General features: G+C 56.9%; 2 protein-coding genes across 4 annotated transcripts in view; one reads left to right on the forward strand and one right to left on the reverse strand.

Moving 5' to 3' along the window:
* USP31 (ubiquitin specific peptidase 31) overlaps positions 1–13,671 on the forward strand; it is a 50,101-nt gene extending 36,430 nt beyond the window's left edge. Inside the window, exons 17-19 of one of the 3 annotated variants that reach the window (XR_007510352.1) lie at positions 296–393; positions 947–1,174; positions 7,295–13,671. The gene's annotated coding sequence lies outside the window, so the exon portion shown is untranslated. Of the gene's footprint in view, positions 1–295; positions 394–946; positions 1,175–7,294 lie in introns of those variants that run through there. The other 2 variants (XR_007510354.1, XM_049835538.1) reach the window with 2 other exon arrangements.
* An 86-nt stretch (positions 13,672–13,757) lies between these two features.
* LOC126053375 (uncharacterized) lies at positions 13,758–14,867 on the reverse strand. The gene is made up of 2 exons (XM_049835545.1): positions 14,788–14,867; positions 13,758–14,679 (listed from the first exon to the last, which is right to left on the reverse strand). Exons 1-2 carry the CDS (start codon positions 14,830–14,832, stop codon positions 14,029–14,031), a joined length of 696 nt encoding a protein of 231 aa, XP_049691502.1. The 5' UTR covers positions 14,833–14,867; the 3' UTR covers positions 13,758–14,028.
* Between the last annotated feature and the right edge of the window lie 7,511 nt (positions 14,868–22,378).

Genomic DNA, 22,378 nt, shown 5'->3' on the forward strand with positions numbered 1-22,378 from the left:
CTGCAGAAGGGGAGCGTCTTTCGGGAGCAGGTCCCCTGTGTGTGTGGGGGGACCACGGGGCGCTTCAGTGCTGGCTCTCTGCCATGGCTGCTCTGCCCCCTCTGTGCAGGCACGGGATGGGGGGCAAGGCCTTAGTAATTTCCCCCTGTGTCCTGAATGGGGGTCCTCTCTGCTCCTCCTGGGAAACAAAAACCTGGAGGCCTGTTTTTGGGCATAGGTCTGTGTGCTGGGGAGGGGGAGAGACGGGCTCCTACCTTACGCCCCGGTGTTGTCCCTGATGCTTCTTTCTCCACAGACCAGCAGCCCAGGTCCTGCTGGTGCTCGGCTGGGGTCCCTGCTGCCAGCACATCGTGAGAGCGGGGTGCAGGACCTGGATGGAGCCTTTTTGTGCTGGTGAGTTTGGTCCACGAGCTCCACGGGCAGGGGGATGTGATCTGGCCCCTCTTTAGGGTTCGGGGGCTCATATCTGGCCAGGCAGAGGTGGGGGTCTCCCCGTCTGCCCGGCGGTACCTTCGTGTCTGGGCTCAGCCTCCCTGTTCCTGCCCCTAAAGCCCTGCGGAAAGCTCAGGCCTCCGCTTGAAGGCTGCAGCTGCCCTGGCGCCTGTCTGTCCGTGGGTCTCTGATCATGGCTTCCCACCTGTGTTGGCCCCAGGGCAGCTGGGGCTGCGATCCCCTTGCCGGTGGGTGCAAGGCTCTGTTGGGGGCGTCCCCGTGTCCCCTCCCAAGTGCAGTGCTGGTGCTGGCCGTGCTCCAGCCTGCTCCTTGTCCCCTGGCTGCTGTAGTGATGCAGCGTGCAGCTCCTCTGCTTGAGGTTTGGTTCGATACTAGCCTTCTTTAATGGTTCTTTATTGAACTGAGGCTTAAACTGTGCAAGAGTGATAGTAACAAAGTGTTTAATTGTGTGCTCCTCTGGCTCTGTCCTAATTAAATATTGTTTTTCATTTAGCAGGGTGTGCAGCGGTGGCTCTCCTGCTGTGGAGGAGAGCATGGGCTGCTGGGCAGGAATGCAGATTGGCTGCTCCTGCTGCCTCCTTGCCTCGGCCCAGTGAGGAGGATGAGGAGGATGGAGCAAGGTGGGAGGAGGACGGACCGTTGCTCTTGGCTGCTGAAGGGAGGACCTCTCTGTCTGTCTATGCAGGTGGCCGCATCGTCTGCAAGGGACACCCTCGGCTGGGTGAGCTGCTCCAGCTGCGGCTGCTGCAGGCATGGCTGGGCAACCATCCCCGTGGCTGCTGGGCTGCCTGGGCTCTGGTCTGGAGGGCAAATGGGGTGTGAAACGCTTTAGCAATCCAACTGGTCATCTTGGCTGAAGAACAGGTGGAAAAAATGGAAGACTTCGTGGCTGGAGCTGCCTGGGGGCGTTTCCACTGTGGACTCTGATCTTCCTGCTTGAGTGAGCCATCAGATCGGTGTAGTAAGGGCTGCTGCTTGTGCTTCACAAACTTGCCTTTAAATGCAATTTTTGATTCTCAAGGGTTTTTTTTTCCTTCTCCTCTCTCCTCATCCCTCCTGTGTGCACATTTTTGTCTTCCCAGTCTTTGAGATGCAGCATCTCATATGTGCTCAAAACCACAAAAGCAGCGCTCTAGCCAGAGGAGCAGCCTTGGAGGCTTGGCATCGATACTGGGACTGCTTTGGTCTGGCCTGGCAGGTCCTGTTGGCCGAGAGCATGGTTGGGGCAAGGCTTGGCACATGCTGTGCTATCCAGGCTCCTGTCCTTGGCAGTGGGGCTCTCACGTGAGGTTGCAGAGAGACAACTGCCGTTGTGGAGTTGTGGCTGGCTGCTGCTATTTGGTTGTCACCTTTGCTATATTGCTACAGCAAATGGCCAGCTCTGTGGGGTGTGGGGCAGGATGGTTGGGCATTTCCCCTTAATTGGATTTGTTTGCAAGCTGCCGCTTGTGGGGTTGATCTATACCAGGAGTCAGCAAGGGCAGGTGTAGGTGGGGATAAGGTGGAGAGTCTCTTCTGCTTTATTCTGGCCAGTTCTGGGGTGAGGCAGTTCTGCAATATACTTTTGGTGTGAAGAGGAGCCTCAGCCCAGCCTCCTTATGCCTGGAATAGCTGCTTTTTCCTTATAAATCTTGTTGCCTTTCTGTCTCAGGGCTGTAGAATATTGTCATCTCTCCAGCACTGGGGACAGCAGTAAACTGCACCATGGTGCATTGGTAATCTCCAGCTCTCTGGACAAAAGGGGAAGGGGCAGCTTTGCCCTGGAGCGCTGGCTGGAGGGCTGTGGAGTTGCCGTCCTTTCCAAGGAAGCCAGCGGAATCGTGCCACAGGGCTCGTCCCTGCCCTGCTGTGCTGGCGGTAGCCTGGCCGGGAGCCCAGCACCTCCCCTGATAGCGGAGCTCCAGCTACAGTGAAAAATCCGCATCTAAGGGACTGCTCTGCCTTTCTCCTAATTGCACTGAGCGCTCTGGTGCCTGTGATTGCCGTGGTCTTCCAGCAGCCAGTGCTAGAACCTCGGCCCAGCTCCGGGAGCTGCAGAGCCGTGGCCCGAGGGGTCCCTGGCTGCACATCCCTGGGGTGTCGAGGCACTGCCGACTGCTTCCAGGGAGGCCTGGGGGGCAGACGGTGCATCTGCCGCTGTGCCTCAGGGCAGGGCACAGGGGGCCGCTGCTCCCACCCCAGCCTGGGGGCACAGGGATTCCTGGGGGGCCGTTACAGCCTGGGATCTGCCCCTGCTCCCCGGCTGGTGTGTTTCCCAGCTGGGGACATGGGGCACACGCTGCTCCCTGCCCATCTGCGGTCCCCCGGGTCTGACGGCTGAGCCCAAGTCTGGTGTCCCCAGCAGAGAGCACGGCAGCAACTTGAGGGGAGCCTGGCTCTTCCTGCGGCAGGACCAGTCCCAGCACTGAGAAACCAGTTTGCCAGCCCTCTCACGCCGTGGGGTTGGGGGATGTGGCTTGGGCTCTGGGCTTCATCTTGCCCATCCAGTGGCCAAAGGGCACAGGGAGGTGGGCAGGGTGCCGTTGGCGTGGGGCACTGCGTCTCGGACAGCGGTAAGCTTTGAAGTGACGTGTTGGTTGTAAGTGTGTGCCTGATGCGGTGCTTACCGCCCAGGGCAGGCAGGGGCCACCCATGAATCCCCCCTTAGTCCCCAAGTCACAGATGTGTTACCAGCTGGTGCTGATCTCCCATCGCCCAGCTGCAATTATAAAAATAATGAAGTTTGTTTTCCAAAAGCCATGCTGCGTTGCCCCCTGCCACAGCATGTCCCTGGGACCTGGGGGAGGGCGCGTGGGCACTGCCAGCCCCTGCCATACAGCCTTGTGTGCAGTTTTGGTCCATGTTTCTATCCATCCCACTGGGAATAGTGAGCTGGAGCCGAGTCCCCTGGGGTTGCCCATGGGCATTGGGTGGAGGAGCTGGTGGCTACACTGGACAGTCACGGCATATGACTCCCATCCTTTTATTGCGTACCAGAGAGAATAATTACTTCATGTCTTGTATGGAAATGAGGATGACAGATGTCATAAAATCATAGGGTCATCACTTATTTATAGGTGATTACATTAAAGAGATATTAATATAGCCAAAGGCTTTGCAGAATTAGTGTTAATATATTTTTGTTTATTATATTTGCCAATATTTCTCTAATCCAGCCGGGTTTTTATGGCCTCTTATTAAATAGAGAGCCTGCTGCAGTTCCCCTAACCTAGCTGGGAGGATGGTGAGAGGACGATTGGAAAACACTTGAGAACTTTGATCTTCAAGTGATTAAATTTTATTGCCTCCTTGTTTATGAGGGTCCGATGGCAGGTGCTTCGTGTGCTGTGAAATGAAGCGAGGGCAGGTTAGGGCTCGAGCGGTTATTAAATCTGGGTCAGGAGGGGAGGCTGTGTCTGGGCACAGAGCTGGGGCACACAGATGTTTGGGTCCTCGGCCGGGATTACCGCTGTGCTAAACCAGGATTAGATTACTGCAAAACGAGGCGCAGACTTCTGACACCCCGGGGAGGTGGGGGTGTCCCCGGGGAGTGCTGGCTGGGGGGGGGGGCAGGCTTTCTGCCTTGTCCCCGTGTCCCGGGAGCCTGGTCTTGGGGCCGGCAAAGCCCCTGTCCCACAGGGCTGCAGCTTGCCTGCCGCTGGCTTGGGGGGCACTAGCAGACCCCCCAGCTGATATGCAAACCAGAGGAGCCAAGAAAACCACTTGTTTGGCTGGAGGACCCGACCCGGTGGTGGCTGTGCCGTGCAAGGACGGTTGCTGGTTGTGCCGATTGTGGAGGCTGAGGGTGCGGAGGATCGATGTGTGAGGAGCTGCCTGCTCGCTGCCTGCAGGCAGCCGCTGTCTGTTGGGATATTTATTAACACCCGGCTGCCTCTGAGAGCCAGAACAAAACCCAATCTTTGGAGGCCGTCAATAAATTATAACATATTAGGCACTGTCATCCATACCCCTGGACTCTTAAATTTTGTTCTAATTAGAGTATCGCTTTTCCTTTCTCAGCACTTTTTCCTCTCTGCTGTGTATCGATCCTTTCTCTGTGGGGATCTGACCAACTGTTGACAATTTATGGTAACATAAAACTAGTACCTCTTATAGCAAAAACCCAGCTTTTAATAAAAACCGCTGACACCAGCCTCTCGCTGGCAGCCTAACCTGATTACCAAATGGATTTAGCAGTTAAGGCTGTGCTGATGCCCTGGTCGTTTTGCACATAGGGATTTTTACTGTAACACTTAACGGGCTTTCAATTGTCATAATATTTCATAAATACATATGTACCTAATTGAAAGCTTTGAGGCCAACAGCAAGTCCTGAGAGTGCTCCTGAAACCTCGCCTGGCTGATGGACACTCACAGCTTTTATTTGATGGTGAACTGGGGCAGCTGTAGGGTTGGGTTGCTGATGAAATTGCTCTCTCTATCTGCCAGGGGGAATCCTATGTGCAGGTTTTTGTCATATGCAGAGAAGAGCCTGATGCTATCTCCCATTAACACCTGAGCCTGATGATATCTGGGATATCTGATGCTATCTCCCATTAACACCTGAGCCTGATGATATCTGGGATATCTGATGCTATCTCCCATTAACACCTGAGCGGGGTGTTGTGCTGATGAGATGCGCTCCTCACCGTGCCAGCCCTTGGGAGCTTGCTGTGCCTTCATGGCCCCGAAGGTGGCGGCTCAGTTTTTGCACCTACAAAACCTTTATGTCGGTTTGTGAAAGCTGTAATGCCCTTGGTGTTAAGGCGCTTCCCAACGGAGGGCTGGCTGGCAGCTTGGAGCTAGTAGTGCTTAATTGCCCTGGAGATGGAAGACCTCAAGCACCCTGCAGGGCTTGTCCTGCCCGTGCCACCTGGGGCACTGGCTGCCCAGGTGAGGGACTCGGCCCCCGTGAGCCCCCAGGGCTGCTCGCACTGCCGCTGACCTGCGCCGCTCCGCACCCTGCTGCTGCTGGGGGCTGAGCAGCATCCCAGGGTCTGCCCTGTGGTGTGGGGTGATGGCCGCAAGCTTGGGGAGCAGAGACTGGCCGCTGCCGCAAAGGAAACGATTTTGCAGCTGCTGGGGTTTCCTCACTCGTTGAGGCCATTTCCGAGGCTCCCACCCGGCTGGGAGTGCTCACTGTGTTGGTGCTAGTCCTGCTGCCTCTTCTGGAGATGTTTAAATTGGGGAAACGAGCACATCGTTGGCTGCTAGAGCAATTTATCAAGGCACCGCATGGCCCTTTTTCCACATTAGTTTCATCCAGTGAAAAAATAGTAAGAAACTGCATGTCTAACATAATGACCTGAATTTCTTAATACGCGAATGCAGTGTGGATGGCTGTGTGTTTCCACTCAGTCTGAGCTAAACTGTGATAAATTGATCCTTCCTGAAGGTATTGAATATTTCTCAAACTATTCATCAGCCCCACGACAAATTCTTCTGTCGGCCCTAGCTGACATCTGATTTTAAACACTTCTTCCAGGCCCCGGTGCAGAGGAGTGGCTGCTTGGAAAGCAGGGACCTTATCATTTTTTAATGTACTGCAGTTCCTGGGCTTATGGAATATTTATAGTGAAGTCGTTATTTACCAAACAAGCTAGAGCGTTTGCAGGAACCCCTGATGGGGGGATAACCCGGGCATCTCCCGTGCCCCTTTCCTTGGTGGCTGAGGGTCCGGCTGGGGTGTCCTGGCCCCAGATGCCATAGGGCCTGGGTCCCCAATGTGCCTCTGGCTGCGCGCCCCTGCCTGGACCTTGGGCTCGTGGCTGTGGATGACGAGGAGCTGGTGGGCAGGGATGGGGATGGCAGGGGATGGGGGGATGCTGCTGTGAGCGGGGGCCTTTGATGCTGGGAAGCCTCCAAGCCCTTTCACTTGTCCTGGCTCCAGCTCCCCCGGCCCCTTTGCCGCTCTTCTCCGTTGATGAGCGCCAGTGGCTTTGCAGGTGGAGGCTGGTTGTGGATTCCCAGACCCGTGGGTCGTCGGCCCGCTGGTGTGTCCCTGCAGGCTCGGCGGGGGTGTGGGGTCCCCACAAGCTGTCGGTGGCCGTGCTCTCCTGGCAGCAGGCGGCACGGTGGCATCCAGTGCTGGCAGCCCAGCTCCTGCTCCTGGGCCACGTCACTCCTTGGGCATCCCCTTACTCCCAGCCCTCCCGTGCCTTCCCTCCCAGCCCACGTCCGGGGCTGAAAGCGCCGTCTCTGCGTAACGCAGCACTATCGGCTTGTTGTTCTGGGTGTCGCCAATACTGTAACATCTGCTCTCCCTGCCATTTGCTTCCGTCTAATTCTTTTTTTATTGAAATGAGTTTAAATTGTCTGAGAATATATTAGATTACTCTTTCCCTGCGGTTAGCACACTTGTATAGATGTGAATAAACCGCACAGTTAGCAGCACTCGCATGCGCTTTTGCTCCCTTTTTTAATCTAAAAGAAGCCGGCTCCCTGGAGAACTGGCGCATTTCCTAACGACCTTAATGAGTTTCCATAGCCGGGGTCAGATTATCTAGAAAGGCGGTAATGGCGGGCCCGGGAGGTGGTTTTCCCTCCACCGCTGCGCCTCTCCGATAGCTTTGTACTCCAGACTGTAAATAAAGCAGAGTTTGATAGCTCTGCCTGGGTCTGCGATGAATACATTTTCTCCTTTAATAGGCAGAAGTGTGTGTGTTGCAAAGCAATTCATGAAGCCCATATGACAGTCTTTAAGCATTTTAATATTTTGCAAATGATTTATCATTGGTAACGAGCAGATGATATACTCCACTTCAAGGGTATGGATTATCTATTAAAGTCCATGCGTAAAAGGCATCTGCAAATGACATACTGCTGCAGAAAACGGAAAGTACAACTTATCTTTTGTTTTACAGGAGGGGTCAACAGCTTCTGCCACAGCTCAGGAGATAACCAGCCTCCCTGCTCGCTGCTCTAATGACGTCGGTAAATATCTGCCGCGGTGGGGTCCTGTACCGTGCCGGCACTGATCCTGCCCCTGTGCTGCCTTTGGAGGCTTCAGCCCGTTGAACCGGAGCTCACGTCGTGCCTGGTTAAGAGCGGAGGGTGATGCTGATTCACTCCCGCCACTGGATGAGTTCATGGGCTGTGATATCATCTCTCAGGGCTCCCTCTGCTCCAAGGAGCGCAGGAGACGTCTGCTTGCTTTATTGATGAAGCAATTCATACGGTGGGGCTGGTCATACTGCATGCTGCCGAGGCAGGCTGGGGGGGGGGGGTGTGCCCGGTGGGTCGGTGCCGTGGTGGGTGGCAGCCCTGCGGGAGCTCGCCTGGCTGGGGGCCGAGGTGCTCCATCCCTGCCTGGGGGGCTGCAGAGGGGCTGCCCCCTTCATGCTCTCAGCACACCGTGCTGGCGGGATTGTGCTTGTGTGTACCGGTGGCCTGCGCTGCCTGCAGCTCCGGTGGGCGCTGGCTCCATCGTTCAGGGACGCACAGTGGGGCTGAGCAGCGCGCCCAGCCCTGGGCACCCGCAGTGGGTCTGCCGTGGGCTGGCGAAGCCACAGCTGGGGCTGGTGCCAGCCTTCCCTGCGGCCGGCGGATCAGCTGCTGGAAAAGGCCTTGCTCTGCTCTTGCCTGGGGGGCATGGGGATCTCACTGGTGTGAGATGTGTGGGGTGGAGAGTTGTCACGCCCCTCGCGTTTGGAAAAGAGCAGGCAGGGGCTTTGGGGCTTAAAGCTTACCCTGGGTGCCCCTTGGAGCCAAGAACAGATCTGTGAGCATGCAGGGAGACGCTGCATGGTGTGATGCTGTCGTGGTGTGACGCTGCATGGTGTGACATGTGCTGTGATGCTGTGCCGGGCCCCATGCCCCGGCTGCTCCCTTCTGCAGAGGACCCACAGCACAGGGTGTCTCCCGTGGGTGCGTGGGGTTGTCCCCCGCTCCTCCTGCAAAGCTAGAGCAGCAGAAGGTGCTGTGCCACCTGGTTTCACCAAGACCTGCTACCCCCCCACCCTGCATATTGCACTGGGCTCAGCATCTCTGAGGGGGGTGCTGGCTGCGGGACACGTAGCTCTTTGCAAACCTCAGTGCCGACTTTGACCTTCTTTCACGCGTTTTGCAGTCAGTGCTGCCCGTCCCGGCGTGGCACAGCCAAGATCTGGGGCCAAGTGAGGCTTTGTGGGCTTGGGGTGATGGTGAGGGGGGCATGTGTCCCCTGAGCGCTGGGCATCTCCCACGGGTGCCCCTTGCTTCACTGTGTGGGCGGCTGCAGTGGCTTGGTGGTCGCAGGTGGAGGGGAGGCGGGACCCTCGCTGCCATGTGGTGGCTGATGTTGGTGCAGGAACGGCGTGCGGTTTGCCCCATTGCTATGCTGGCAAGATTAATACTGGTTATTGGGTTGGGAGTTTTATCACCTGAATGTTTCCTCTTAGCTCCTGAAACCAACTTCAGCCCAGATTTATTACCTGGCAAATAAATAAAAGTGCAGGTTTATTTTGCCTCCTTGTTCATCAGAAAGGAATGAAAATGTAAGCAAAATATTAAAAATAAAATAGACTCAGTTTTACTTTAATTGACCTTTGATTTTTAACTTAATACCTTCCCCATGTTGCTGCCTCAACCTTTAATTTCTCTTGGTGAAGTGGCTGTGTTCAATGATTCATTCTGTCCCGAGGCAAAGCACACACTGTAATTGGTTTTTAACTTCCTGGAATGTCAAAGCCAGGATTGAAATTTTACGTATCACACCACCAATTCAATACTGGCTTTAATAATAATGTTGCAGAAAGGAAGGCAGATTTACAGCTGTAGAAAAATGTAATCAAATTTTAAGCCAGAATGCAATAAGTCCAAATGCTAGTTTTCATTTGGAAGCTTGTTAGATAAATGTGGTATCACCTGAGCGGTTCCCAGATCATTTCTGTCGCTCCCTGCCACATCGAGCGTTGCAGGAGGAGGTGGAGGAGCTGCAGGAGCTGCTGCCTGCGGCACTGCCCTGCCCTGGGTCAAGACACGGCCCTGGGTGCAGGCTCCACCTTGGGCATGGGGCGGCTGCGCGGGTATGGGGTACTCCCGCTGCTCCCCGGTCCTGCAGCCTGGGACAAGCTGATGGGAAGTGTGTGAATGGAAGCCGCTCGTGATGGCATCTGCCCCAGCGTACACCCCGGGACGGAGCCACGCTGCAGCCAGAGTTGCAGACCCGTGCCTGGGCGATGCTGTGGTGCCCACCACAGAGCTGCTGCTGCCCTTCTGCTCTGCCAGCCGGAGTGATTCTGGGGGGAACACCCCTAATACACTGCAAATGCCAAATAAGTAATCGATTTTGGCCAATTAATGTCTGATAAAAACTAATAACCCTTCTCTCCCTTTCTTATTACCCAATGACCTCCAGCAATCCATTAGTTTAACAAATGATATGTGAGTGTTCAGCATGGCTAATGACTCTGGATTAAACCCAGTGACACCTAATTTATCAGTGCGCTCCTGCACTGCAGTGCCCATTACGCCTTGTTCTCGTCCATCACCGCCAGTTTCTCACGCCACCGGTTGGCATGCTGCTGGCACCCTTGCATGGAGGTGGCCCTGGGGATGCTTCATGCTGGGTGCTCTGTCCCCTCGTCCCCCGTTTGCTCTGGCCGGAACCTCCAGCACCTGTGCTGGGCCAGACCCACCTTCACCCAGCAGCGTGAGGGGCTGGGACTTCAGGAAAAGCCATCTCGGCATTCAGGAACCTGGCGGCCCCGTGGTGACTTGTGCTGGCATGGCCAAGCAGCCCGGTGCTGGGTGTCTGTTGGCCGCAGGCTCCGTGCATCTCCCTGCTCCACCGCCCGCCCTGCTGCTTGCAGCTCTGCTGTCCCTGCTCCCTACTTAGGCTGTCCTAAAAAGCTAACTAAGCTGAAATTATTTTCTTTCCTTGGAATAGCCTTTAAATAATGTATTGCCCTCACTTGCTGTTACTGAATGTTTTAAAAATCCAAGGGACTTTTCCTTCTTGCTCATGTATTTGCATCTGTTTGTTATGGGGCTGTGAATTACCCTTGGCAGGGGTCGTTAGAAATTCCCTTTCAAGGCCGCTGTCCTGGCAGCCTCACCATAGCTGGCGTGCCAGGACGCTGGGCACTGCCTATGCCGCAGCAGGAGGTGGGTGCAGAGCGGTGCTGGGCGAAGGAGCAGCCGCTGCCAGGCAGGTGGGCGAGCAGCAGCCTGGCCATCTCACCGCTGGCAGGAGCACCGAGCCTGCAGCTCCCTGCCGGCCTGAGGGGCCGATGTCGGGTGCCTGCTGACCCTGGCACATCCAGCTTTGGGGTGTGCGGTGCGTCACCGCGCAGCAGCAACAGCTTCGGGGCACCCATGTGCTGCATGTTCACGTGCAGTTGTACCCGAAGCGTCTCGCTATCGTGCTGCTGGAGGTCTGCTGGGTGGGCCTCTAACCCCCCCAAATAGCCATGCCGGAGCTGCAGGAGCTGCTGGCGGCCATCAGCTCGCTTTCGATGTTGCGCATCACGCTACGTTTCCTGCATCAGAGGCACAAAGCGCGGCACTGACCCTGGTCTGGAGCAGGGACCTCCATTGCCCTTGGGGGGAACGTGGCTGTGGGAGGGTGGCATCCCCAGCTCTGAGCTGTTAGCCACAGACATCACCGGCACGGCTGAGATGGGGCTGGCAGGGGCCCCGTCCCTTCCCCTCGTCTCTCAGCAGAGGGATGCTGGATGACCACTGATGAGGGCAGTGCCTGGAGCCCCCAGCCTGCTTCCCAGGAGACGTCTCCACCATGGGACTCGGGGGGTGGCCCCCCCCAGGTGCGTCCCCCCCCAGGAGCAGGAGCCCAGGCTGAAATCCAGCCACGGCAGCTCCAGAGGAGCCTTTTCCCATCCATCCAAGTGCCTGTGGTCCTGGCTGGCCATGCAGCTCCCTGTCCTGTGTTCAGATGACAGCAAATTGCAATTAAATTTGAACCACTGAAAACAGAGCCCATAAAAACTTCCTTTAAAGAACTTTACCTCCTGGGAAATGGCAATAAGAAGTTGCTGAAGGAAGGATAATTAAATTAGGGGTACTGTCAGCAAAGTAAAGATGTCCTGTCTGGAGCGGTGAGGGAATTGTTTTCCTTTCTGTGCTGGTGTTGGATGAATTCTCATGTACTCTGTGAGGTTTTTAATATTATAATCAAAATTTAGCTGGCATTTATCAGGCTGTCAGGACTCCAGTGCTCACATCCCATTGCACAGTGTTCCTGCGGGCCAGTGCTCTTGGTCAGTTGGAGGGAGATCACTTATTTGAGCCACTTTCCTGGCTGGCTGAGCAGCCAAACTCATTTGCAACCCGAATTTCACAAGAAATTAAGCTCTCCCAAAAGGGCTAAAGAAGGTATGAAACTGGGTAAATGTTAAACCTGTTAGAAATTCCTCCCATAAAATTTCTTCCAGATACATTCCCTTTTTCCCTGAAGTGACAGTATTTTTGAATCATGTTTCCATAAAATCCAGGCACTCCCAGGGGAAGCTGCCTGAGCGATGCGGTCAGCCCCGGCAGTGGCAGTGGGGTCCCCAGGGCAGCCGCTCGGTCTGGTTTTCAGACCCTGCACGGGCAGGGGCAGGGGTGGGGGCAGGACCCGGCAGCTCTTTGGGGACTGCTCTGCCAGGGCCGGGCTGGGCACAGGCTCCCCAGGGATTTGGGGATGGGGGAGGTGGGTTATCCCTGCCCGCACACGAGGAGCCAGCCTGCTGCGCCAGCACATCAAGCACCGAGACGAGGCATTGTATAAATATTACATCCAACTCCCCAGGTTGCTTTTCATGTCAGACCACCGCCTCCCGGCTGAGCCCTTTGAGTGTGCTATTAGGGTACGTGAACTGCAATTAGTCGGGGTGGCAAAGGGCTGCTGAGCAGAGGTGCAGCCGGGGAGGAGGAATTGTGTGAGGTGCTGCCTGCTGCCCGCAGGTGAGGAACCCTCTCCCTGCTGCAAGGCTGCTGCGCGGGGCAGCGGTGTTTGCTGAGCGACTTCAGGGTGCACGACACCCCTGCGGCTCACGGCCCTGCTGCGCTGCACCGGCACCCGCAGTACCGGCACCGTGGGGCAGAGGTTGGCAAAGTGCTGCTGCCCAGGCCTGACACCAGGGTGATGGGTGCCTGGAGCAAGCCAACGGGATGGTGTGTGCAGCCCGGCATCGTGCTGTGGTGGCACAGGCTGTCCCGCGCAGCCGCGCTGTGCCATCGCACCTGCACGCTAGTGAGACCCAGCTCTCCCCAGCTGCCTGGGTCCCTGCCGGGCTGCTCGGTACTGAGGTTTTCCAGCACGGTGATGGCTGAAGAGCCTTTCCGTTAGCCGTCACCCAGAAGTACTGGCCCTGGGGGCAATGGCTGTTGCCCGAGAGGTGCTGCAGGAGGAGAGGACCAGGTCAGGCCATGGGCTGTGGAAAGCGAGGGGGAGTAAATGCAAAGAGATCAGTGTGAAGCCGGTGCACAGCATTCCCAGGATAGCTGGTAACATGCTGGGGATGCGAGGTGGCCGCTGGAGGATTTCCCTTCCTGCTGGACAGGCTCTCCTCTCTGCGTGGGGTTTGTCACGATCCTGGTGCGATGTGCGACCCCGTTGGAAGGTGGCACGACATGCAGGGCTGTTGTTTCTTCCCTGCCAGCCGTGAATCACAAGGAGCGATTCTCAGCCTTCAGTTAGCCTCGGCTTGAAATCTTCATCCCTCTCAAAGGCCGTCGCCTGAGCTGACAGGAGGGGTTCGGGAGCTGCCGCGAAAGCCTTCGCTCACCCTGGCAGGGACCCGAGGGGCAGCTCTGCCCGGCAGGACGCTGTGAGCACTGGTGCCAGTGGGGCCGGGTGGCAGGAGATGCCAGCTCAGGCAGGGAGCGAGGGCTGGGACCGGGCACTGCCGGCCCCTTCCCACCAGCACCGCCTCCCCCCTCAGCCTGCCCTGTGCCGGGGAATGATGAGTTTGGGAGGCCCCAGCGGCACGATGACGCTTTCTGGGGAACTTGCAGCCCCCCCTAAGCCGGAGAGCAGGAATGTCACCGCTTGCTGGGGCTGGGGCTGGCTTGGGCACTGGCTTTTTCTGCCAGCCTGGCGCTTTCTCCGGCTGCCACTGCCATTCAGGCTGGGGCTGGGAAAACAATAAAGAACAGCGTAATATATGGAAATGAATCCCCAAACTCATACTGTGTCTGTTTTGCATGATTGGTTTCTATTAAATTACTGCTGTGCAAACACGCTGGCAGAGCCCAGTAGGTTTGTGCGTTCTCGAGAGCAGGAGTCTCTGCGCCGGCTGCTCCGAGATGCGTCTCCGGCAAAGAGCCGCTCGCATGATTGTCCTTTCATTCCCTCCTTCGCAGCCTATTACTTTCTGTGATGATTCAGCTTCAAGCCTCTCATGCGCTTTAAGGGATCGTTTAATATTTAAATACTTGTCACCAGAGCTGGAGGCTCTGAGTGCAGTTGGCGAGGGGTGTCCTCCTCCTGCCAGCCCCCGTTACACCAACAACAGAGCCATGCATGGGCACTGGTGGAGGCCCGGCCCTGCAACGGCAGAGAAAGCAGTGCTCTTAATTACCAAAAGCCCATTTTTAATTCTGTTTCTTCTCTTACTTCGTCTTTTAATCCTAATTACAAATAATCTTAGATGTCAGTCTGAGGAGCAGGGACCTAATCCGATGTGATGGTCCAATCGTCTCTGCTGCTGCACGTGGGTTTGGCTGCGGGTCGTGCCGGGAGCGGTGGGACCAGCTCTGATGGTCGAGTCCTCCCTCCGCCGGCTGCCTGGGGGTGGCCAGGGCGTCCGTCCGGCAGAGGCCGCGGCTGAGAGGGGGGCACGTTCCCGAGCACACGCCTGGTCTGCTGCAAGCTGATGCTGCTGTGCCCCTCGGCGCCGGCGGGGCCGCGTTCACCAGGAGACATGTGAGTCCTTGGGCAGCCCCAGAGGATGCGCCACTCGACTGGGGGCCGGTGCATCCCCCCGTGCTTGCGGCTGGGTGCAGCTCTGAGCCGAGGTGATGCTCCCAGTCCTGCTCCCCTCCCTGCTGCGAGTGCCTCCCAGCCCTGCGCCTGGCCAGGATCCCCCCACTGCCCCAGTGCCCTGGGGTTTAGCTGGGGCGAAGTCCCTTCTTGGGGCATCTGCTCATCCCCCCGGACCCCAGCTCCCGCCCTGGGCGACAGCAGCCTGTAGCGCGGCTCTGCCCGGCAGCGCCGCTGTGGCTGCGGCTGCGGCTGAAGGACGGCCGCAGCCTGGGTGGCTTCCCTGGGGCGGCTCCCTGGGCACATGGGCTTGGGATCAGGAGCTGAGCGGGATTTGCAGAGCTGTGAGGACGAGAGGGAAGGCGGGAGCTACTCACCAGAATAACGTCTGTCTCCACCACACCGGTTTCCATGCTCGCTGACTTAGGGAATTACAGCAAATGAACTTACTTTGCAGAAATTGAGGAAAATCCCATTTTGCAAACATTTTTTCATGACATTTGCAACATTCTCTGTTGCTTTGATGCATTTCACCCAATTCTGCCCAAGAATGAGCCACTGAAAAATAAACCCAATGCCTTTGGAAGGTAATAGAAACCAGCAGGGACTTAAAATGGCTCCCCGCACTTATGCCAGTGGCAGGCAGGGCACTGGCGATAGATAACCTGATGGCATCGGTGCAGCTGCCACTCTGCCGCTGGCTAACACCGTTAACTGCTCTGTTGGCCTCGGGGCTCCTGGGAAAATCAGCTTGGCTCCTGGAGCAGAGGGCTTTGGAGCGGTGGTGGCAGTTTGCAGGTGGGAGTCTGAGGGGCTGAGGGCAAAATCCCCCAGCCCAATTCACAGCAAAAAAAAAAGCTGAACAGCCCTGAAGACCATCGGGAGAAGGATGAGAAGGGCTTCTCAGTTTTGTAGGCTGCCCGCGCTGCTGCCCCGCTCCTTATCTGGAGGGGCTGCACCGCGAGCCGTGCCGGATGGCTGCACGGTCCTGCCAGGAAGAGCTCTCCGGGCTCGCGGCTCAGCAGCAGCAGCAGCGGGACTGCAACAACTCCTCCAATTTCAGAAAAGCTCCTTCCTGCGAGAGTTTGTGAAAGAGGCCCCAGCCTAATTGGTCCTATTGCCGGCGCTGTGGCTAATTCTGGTGTTTTACAGCACCAGGGCTGTGTTTCCTATTGATTTCATAGGTTGCTAATGGTCTTTTTCGTACAATAAGAGGCTTTTGTGGGAAGAACTTAATCCAGTCCTATCGCAGGGTGAAATTGCACAGCTTACTGCTTAGATTTCCAGGACGTGATCTGCTTTAATAGCAGAAGGACTTTTATCTAATACATTTAATGCTCCAATATTTTTATGGCACAACAGGTCCTAATTGAGCTGTGTTTCTGTACTGGGAGTGCGGGAGGTTGGGGGTCTGCCAGGGAGGGGGTTGAAGCTGCCGTGGCGCATGGTGGCTCACGGGGACCTTTGCAGTGTGACCGTCACCTTCACCAGCTGCTGTACCAAGCCCTGGCACTGCCACAAATGCATGTTATTAAGGTGATGGTGAGGCTGGGGCTGAAGACAACAGAGCTGTGCAGAGAAGTGGAACTTTGTTTTTCTCAGAGTTATTATTTTATAAATAATAAACCCCCAGGGTCTGGGGTGCTGGTGCACGGTGCCAGTGAGCAGCACCATCACGAGCATGGGGTGACGGGCACTTCTTGGGGCAAGGGGGGACCAGGGCAGGGCCAAGTCCTGGGCACTGCAGGACATGCTGTCCTGCAACGCAGGGCAGGCAGGACGTGCTCGGGGCAGGCAGGACGTGCTGACATCGAGATGCAGACATGCTGTCCCCAGGATGTAGGACATGCTTGTGCTCGCCTGTGATGCAGGACATGCTCGCCCTGCCATGCAGGTCAGCATGTGCTGGCCCAGCCCTATCTCAGCCGTGGTTAAAGCAGTTGGGCTCATTTCTTCCCAGGCTTGTGGGGGCTGAGAGCAGAGCTCTGGGGGCAGCGAGCACAGAGGGAATGGGGCTGTGCTTCTGCCTTTGAATTAAGCATGCAGGAGATACCTAAATGGATTGTGACGGCCAGGATTAAAGGTTAGGAAATTTCTCTGTGTATCTTATGTAAATGAGGACTAATGAGGTTTTCATGATTACCTTTAATTAGCCTTTCCACAAGTAGTGGTGATTTATATGGTGTGAGCCTGGATGGATGACACACACAGATACACATGCAGTGGAGCACCTTCATGAAAACTGGTTTTAAAAATGAATCTGCAATATGCAAATTACCTATTAAATGCTCAAGAAAAAGATTTTAAGGGGGAAAAAAGGCACAGGCAAAGCACCAGCTCTGCAAGAGCTCCAGGGCTGCGGTGTGCTGGGGCAGCAGGCTGGGCTGCACTGTGCCTGCTGTTCCTGCCGTGGGGGCCACCGCTGCCCTCGTGGCCGTTCTGCGTGGGTGAGTCTGGGGTGACCCTGTGCGGAGCAGCCGTGCCCAGTGCCTGGCACAGGGCAACCCCTCTATGGAGGGTCTGCGGTCCTAGGTGACTTCTGCAGAGGATGCTCGATCAGCCGTGGCCGTGGGTGCTGGGCGTCCCCTCCTCCCTTGCCCCTTCTTGCTAGTTGGCGGCTTCGGGCTCTGGCAGCATCACCTGCTGCTCCGCTGCACGCTGGGGAGATGTCGTGTGGATGCTGAGCTCCCCAGCCTGCGGGTGGGCAGCTTGTCGGAGCTGTCCTCAGCGTCCTGTTTGTCTTCAAACTCGAACAAACCCAGGAGATTTCCATCACCAATAAAAGACAAGAATCATTGTTTCTTTTGGTTGCAGAGAGGTATGTGGAAATGAGGCCTCCAGAAGCTGAAATCTGTGCAGCAGATGGTGGGAATGAGGGGAGACATGCAAGCCCATGTCCGTGGCTGTGCTGGGCTGAGATGGGTGAGCAGCAGTGCTGGGTGCCAGGTGTGCAGTGAGCGTGCCGTGAGGTGCCGGTGCTGGATGCTACCGCTGGGTCCTGCGGCGGCCTGGCCCTGAGACCTGCACAAAGGTGTTTTGGGGAGAAATGGATTTAAACTGGAGTCAGAAGCAGCTCCCCTTGGATCTTCCCTCTTCATGCTGAAGAGCTGGAAAATGGTATTGGGTGGGAGGAGAATGCATCGTACCAAAAGACAACAGAGTGAGTGAGATGGCTTGGACAACTACGTCCAATTAGCTTGACGTTAGTCCTGGGCAAAGGAGTGGAAAAACTAATGCAAGATTCAATTAATGGGAGAATTAGAGCCTGGGAATAGAAATTCATGCCTGTCAGCATGGTTGAAAAGAAGTAGGTCCTGTCAAACCAACCTGATTTCATTCTCTGATGAGATTATGAGTTTGGTGGTGGCACAGAAATAACAGGCTCCGGACAGCACTTCACTCAGTGCCGCAATGCTCTGGTTAAAAAGGTGTCAGAAAGTGGATTAGAAAATGAGGCTGAAGAACCGGGAGGGACTATTGCCGCTGTTGCCATTTTGCAGCCGGGTGGTGGCGGTGGCATCTTCCCGGGGAGCAGCGTCCTGGTTGGGGTTGCGGGAGCACCGGTGCGCAGTGCCGCGGTGCCACGGGGCGCTGGCACTTGGTGCTGTAGCAGTGTGAAGGGAGGAGAGACGTGAGTAATGTTCCTGCTGCTCTGGGGCAGTAAATCACCCAGCTCGCACAGGAGCGTGTGTGCTGCCCTCCCTAAGTTACACACTGGGTCTCCAGGGAAAATGTGCATTTGCAGAAAATGTCAAGTTTGCTTTATTTTCCCAAACCGTTATGTGAAGATGATTCTGAGTGTAGCAAAAGCAGCAGAAACTGTGCCCAAAGTAAGACCCAAATCCATCTGGTTATGAATGAATTTAATTAACCACCATATTCCCTTTTATTGGGGCTCTATCCACAGCCAGATTTACACAGCTCTTGTCTCAGCCCTCCTCACCACTTCGGGGCCTATTTCAAGGTGAAGGCAGAGGTCCCTGGCTGATTTAGCACCCGGCTGGAAGCCGCGCTCTGCCCAGGTTGCTGTTGTCTCCAGCGCCCGGAGCCCTGGGCAGGGCCCCGTGCCCGCAGCCCCTGTGCTGCAGCATCAGCTTCTGTGGAAGCCGCTGGTGCTGCCGAGCTCTGAGCGGTTGCCGGTGCTGCCGAGCAGGCGCTGCTGGGCTTGCCCGGGAAGCACCGCGGCTGGGGGGGCAGCCGACTCCTGCCCCATTCACGGCGTCTGCTCTCAGGACCTGGTTCCTCCTCCGGGAGTTTTCAGGCAGTTTTGGTACGTGCAGTCTGCTACCCGCTGTGCCAGAAGCCAGAAGACTGCTCAGCTCCGTGCTCACGGCCGTTCGCCTTGCTGGCTGCCACGCTGCTGGAGCTGCACGTGGGCAGAGGCACGGTGCTCCCCGCCGGTAACTGCTGAAGGTGTGCTGGGGGCCTGCTAGCTCCCTGCTTGTGAGAACATGGGGCCTGCTGAAGTCCTTTATTGCTGTTTTTTAAATACTGCTTTTTGTTCTTAAAATCCAACACTTGCACAGCCGTGCTAGCCGTACTTGCAGACAGGTACAAATCCCACGCTGCACTAGAGCTCCTGGGGGAGAGCAAGCGGCCAAGAGCAGGAGAGCAGCGCGGCCACACGTGTGTTCACTGCCGACAGCCGCCCTCCCTGCGTCCCCCCCGTGTCCCGAGGGGCCGGGGCCGGCTGCCACCGACATGCTCGCCGGGAGGGCTGAGCCGGCAGGGCTGTGCCGTGGCGGGGCTGCGGCTGTGCCGTGGCAGGGCTGCGCTGCCCCATGCGTGCTCCGCTGGGGCTGCTCAGCCCCCGGTAAACATTATGGACCCCACGTGTCCTTCGCACGCAAAGGACCCCATTAGGGTGCATTAGCAAGCCATGACTGATTGCCTTTCTTCTCTAAAATAGTACAGCAGCTTTTCAAACACACCAGTAATGAAAATTTTATTGCGAGCCGGCTTGATCTTCTGCAGGTCTGTTGTTTCAGATCAGCGTGCTGGCAGGTCAGAGCCCACCCAAGGCCCACAAGAGCTGCCACAAAATGCCGAGTGGCCGCGGGGAGCTGCTCACAGAGCACTGGGGACTTTGCTGGAGGTGCCAGCTGGTGTGGTCCCGGCAGCACCTATCCCAGCATCATGGCTGGCAGGCTGGTGTGGGCATGGTGCTGCTGCTGGGGCTCCTCTGCCAGGAGCTGCACCGGCAGCAGGAGGGGAAGGCCATGCTCAGAGACTGCATTTGGGGTGCTCTTTGCATTCCCCCAGCTCCGGCAGCTTGGCCAGCAAGGCAGACCCTCACTGCAGGCCTGCCCTGTCCCTGCCCTGTAAGCAGCCCACCGCGCCGCGGAGCTCCTGCTCTCCCTGATTCGTTTCCAGGGCCACTCCAGCCCAATTTCTTTTTGTTTTTCAGTCTCTTGCTGGCCAACTGTCTCACTGCCCATCCATGCATCTGCTTCCCTTGCACTGCCCTGGGCTCTAATGTCTGTAGGCAATGGGTTCCCCCAGATTCCAGGAGGCTGGAGTGAGAGCAGAGGAAGGGGTTTGCATGCTGCTGCAGGACACTCTCTGCCGGGACAGGGCTGCCAGCAGGGTGCAGCATGGCAGGGGGGGACGGGACGTGCATGCCATGGGATGATGGCCAGGGCATGTCTGGGTCTGTGCAGTGCCCTGGGGCAGTACCTGGCCAGTACACTGGGGCCAGCAGTGCCCCAGATCTCCGGTGCCCGGTCAGGGATCCCAGGGCGGTGCTTGGGCATGCTGTCGGTAATGTCCTGACTCCTGTTTCCCTGGGCTGACTTAAATAAAGTGCAATAAGGCAGCACTGACTGCGGGGACTGCCCTGTCCGGGGCAACATGCTCCCCTGGTGCAGGCGGCACATCACAGCCGGAGTGACTTGCCGCCCCGTGCCGGGGCACCCACCGGTACCGCTTGGCTGCAGCGGCTGGGGGATGCTGCCTGTCCCACACTCCCCAGGAAGATGATGGGCAGCGGAGCTGGTGGCTGCTGAGTGCCCCGCAGGAGCCGCACGGCTTCACCACCGCCGCTACCTTTTCCAATTTCCCTCTGGAAATTGTTTCTGTCAATATTTTAATTTCATTTGGGCTGAGGAGGCGGAGTGGAGGCAGCGCATCCTAAGCAGATCATTTGTCTCCTGCTCCGGATCACGGCAGGGGCCCAGCACGTGAGATGATGCCGGCGGCTCCTCACCGATGGAGCCAGGGAGCCAGCTGGGCAGGACGAGCCAGGGCAGGAGGGCACCGAGCCCCACCGCCCCACTCACCCAGTGCCCTGCTGCAGGGCTGAGGCGCCGGGGCGAGACCCTGCCCACTGGCCAGAGGCAGGGCTGGGGTGGGGGACAGGACCCGTCGGTCCCTCCGGTGGGGCTGCGCAGGGCCACCACGCTCCCCCAGCGCCGTTCAAGCACAGGGGAGACTGGAGCCTGGCTTTGCAAAGCCCTGTGCCACAGAAGATCCCAGCCGGCTGGTGCGCCGTGCGGCACGGCAGAGCGGGAGAGCCCCTTGCTCTCTCCTCTGCTTTTCCACGTGTCTGCAGCTGCCATTTCTGCCAATGAGGTATGTTCATCTGGGGGAAAGAAACAAGGTCTTAACCAGATGGCAGGGCTAATAAATTGCTCAAGAAAGGCGAACTAGTACATGCAGCCCGCGTCTCCTCTGCATATCAGTTGCAAAGTGCCAAAAGAAATCCATCTCAGGAATTATTTCGGAGAGGGTAATTTCTGTTTCCCACTTGCTGTCATACATTAGAAATATCTGAAATGCCTCCAGTTGGTTACCAGTGGTGAGGAGCAGCCAAGGGCTGCCATGGATGAGAAGCACTAAAAGAAAATAAATTAGCCTCTTGCACTCAGCCCTTCCCTCAGCTGCTGAACCACAAGTGACGAGTGGCTGTTGCTTAAGTAACGACCAGAATAATGAGGAGAACAAGCTCTGCAAGGGAATATTAACTTAGAGAAACAATATTTTCTCCCCCTTTTGAAGTTTGCCCCGGGCAACCCCTGTCCTGGCATAGAGGTGAACCACGTCCCACCGGAGCAGGCAGGGAAGGGTGCCGGGTGCTGGTGCCAGCGCAGCCCCGTGGCTGTCGCGCAGCATCCTCTGCCCTGCACCTCCGTTGCCGATGCTCTTCCCTTCCTTTCGCCTCATCTATCCCATGCCAGTCCATCTCCTCCTGGCTTAGCCAGGTGTAAACCCTACCGTGCTTCTCATAACCACCCAAAACCAGTTGCCTGCAACCAGGGGAACCAACACCACCGATGCTGGTCACACACAGTGCGGCACTGCTCACGCACACACTCGCACACCAGCCCTGCAATGAGGTAAGAGCCCAAGGAGACGTGAAAAGGCCAGATTGGACTATGCAGCTAAACCACATGTTTTCAAGCAGGCTGGCCAAATTAATTTAAGCAAGTAGCTGGAGCATCCAGAAGCTCATTAATGGCCATGTCTGAGCCTCGCTTCCAGGTAACAGGGGCGAGGGGAGCCTGCCGCTAACGAGCAGTGATGGCAGGAGCTGCAATGTCGGGGACCGACTGCTCTGCTGGCGGTCGCAGGGTGTTTGCAGAAACTGCAGCCGAGCTGACAAACAAGGAAACCACTTGTAAGCACCTAGGAGTAAACAAGGAGATGAGAAACAGCCAACATGGATCTGTCATCCGGAGCCAAATCATGTCATCCAATCTAGTTGCCCTCGAGAACAGGGACCCTGGGGGCTGGCAGGGCTGGGTGCAGGTGATGCAGCATTGGCCATTTGTTTGCGCCCACGAGTAGCATCCCGGTGGGACCCGCTGCCAGGCGAGCCCCCACATGTCCTCCCAGCTGGGCACCTCCCGTCCCTCCCGAGCCCCCTGCAAAGCCACAGGCGTTCGCTGCCGGTGTTGGTGGGCACAGCTGGAGAGGAGCATGCGGATGGAGGGACCTGCCCTGGCTCTCGCACCTTCTACAGGAGAAGTGGCAGTGGGACTCCTCTGAGCCTGGTGTGACTGTTGGCACGGGGCTGGTGCCTTGGCTCTCTCTGCAAATGGAT

The sequence above is a fragment of the Accipiter gentilis genome, chromosome 33, assembly GCF_929443795.1.
Source record: "Accipiter gentilis chromosome 33, bAccGen1.1, whole genome shotgun sequence".
NCBI classification, from domain to species: Eukaryota; Metazoa; Chordata; class Aves; order Accipitriformes; family Accipitridae; genus Astur; species Astur gentilis.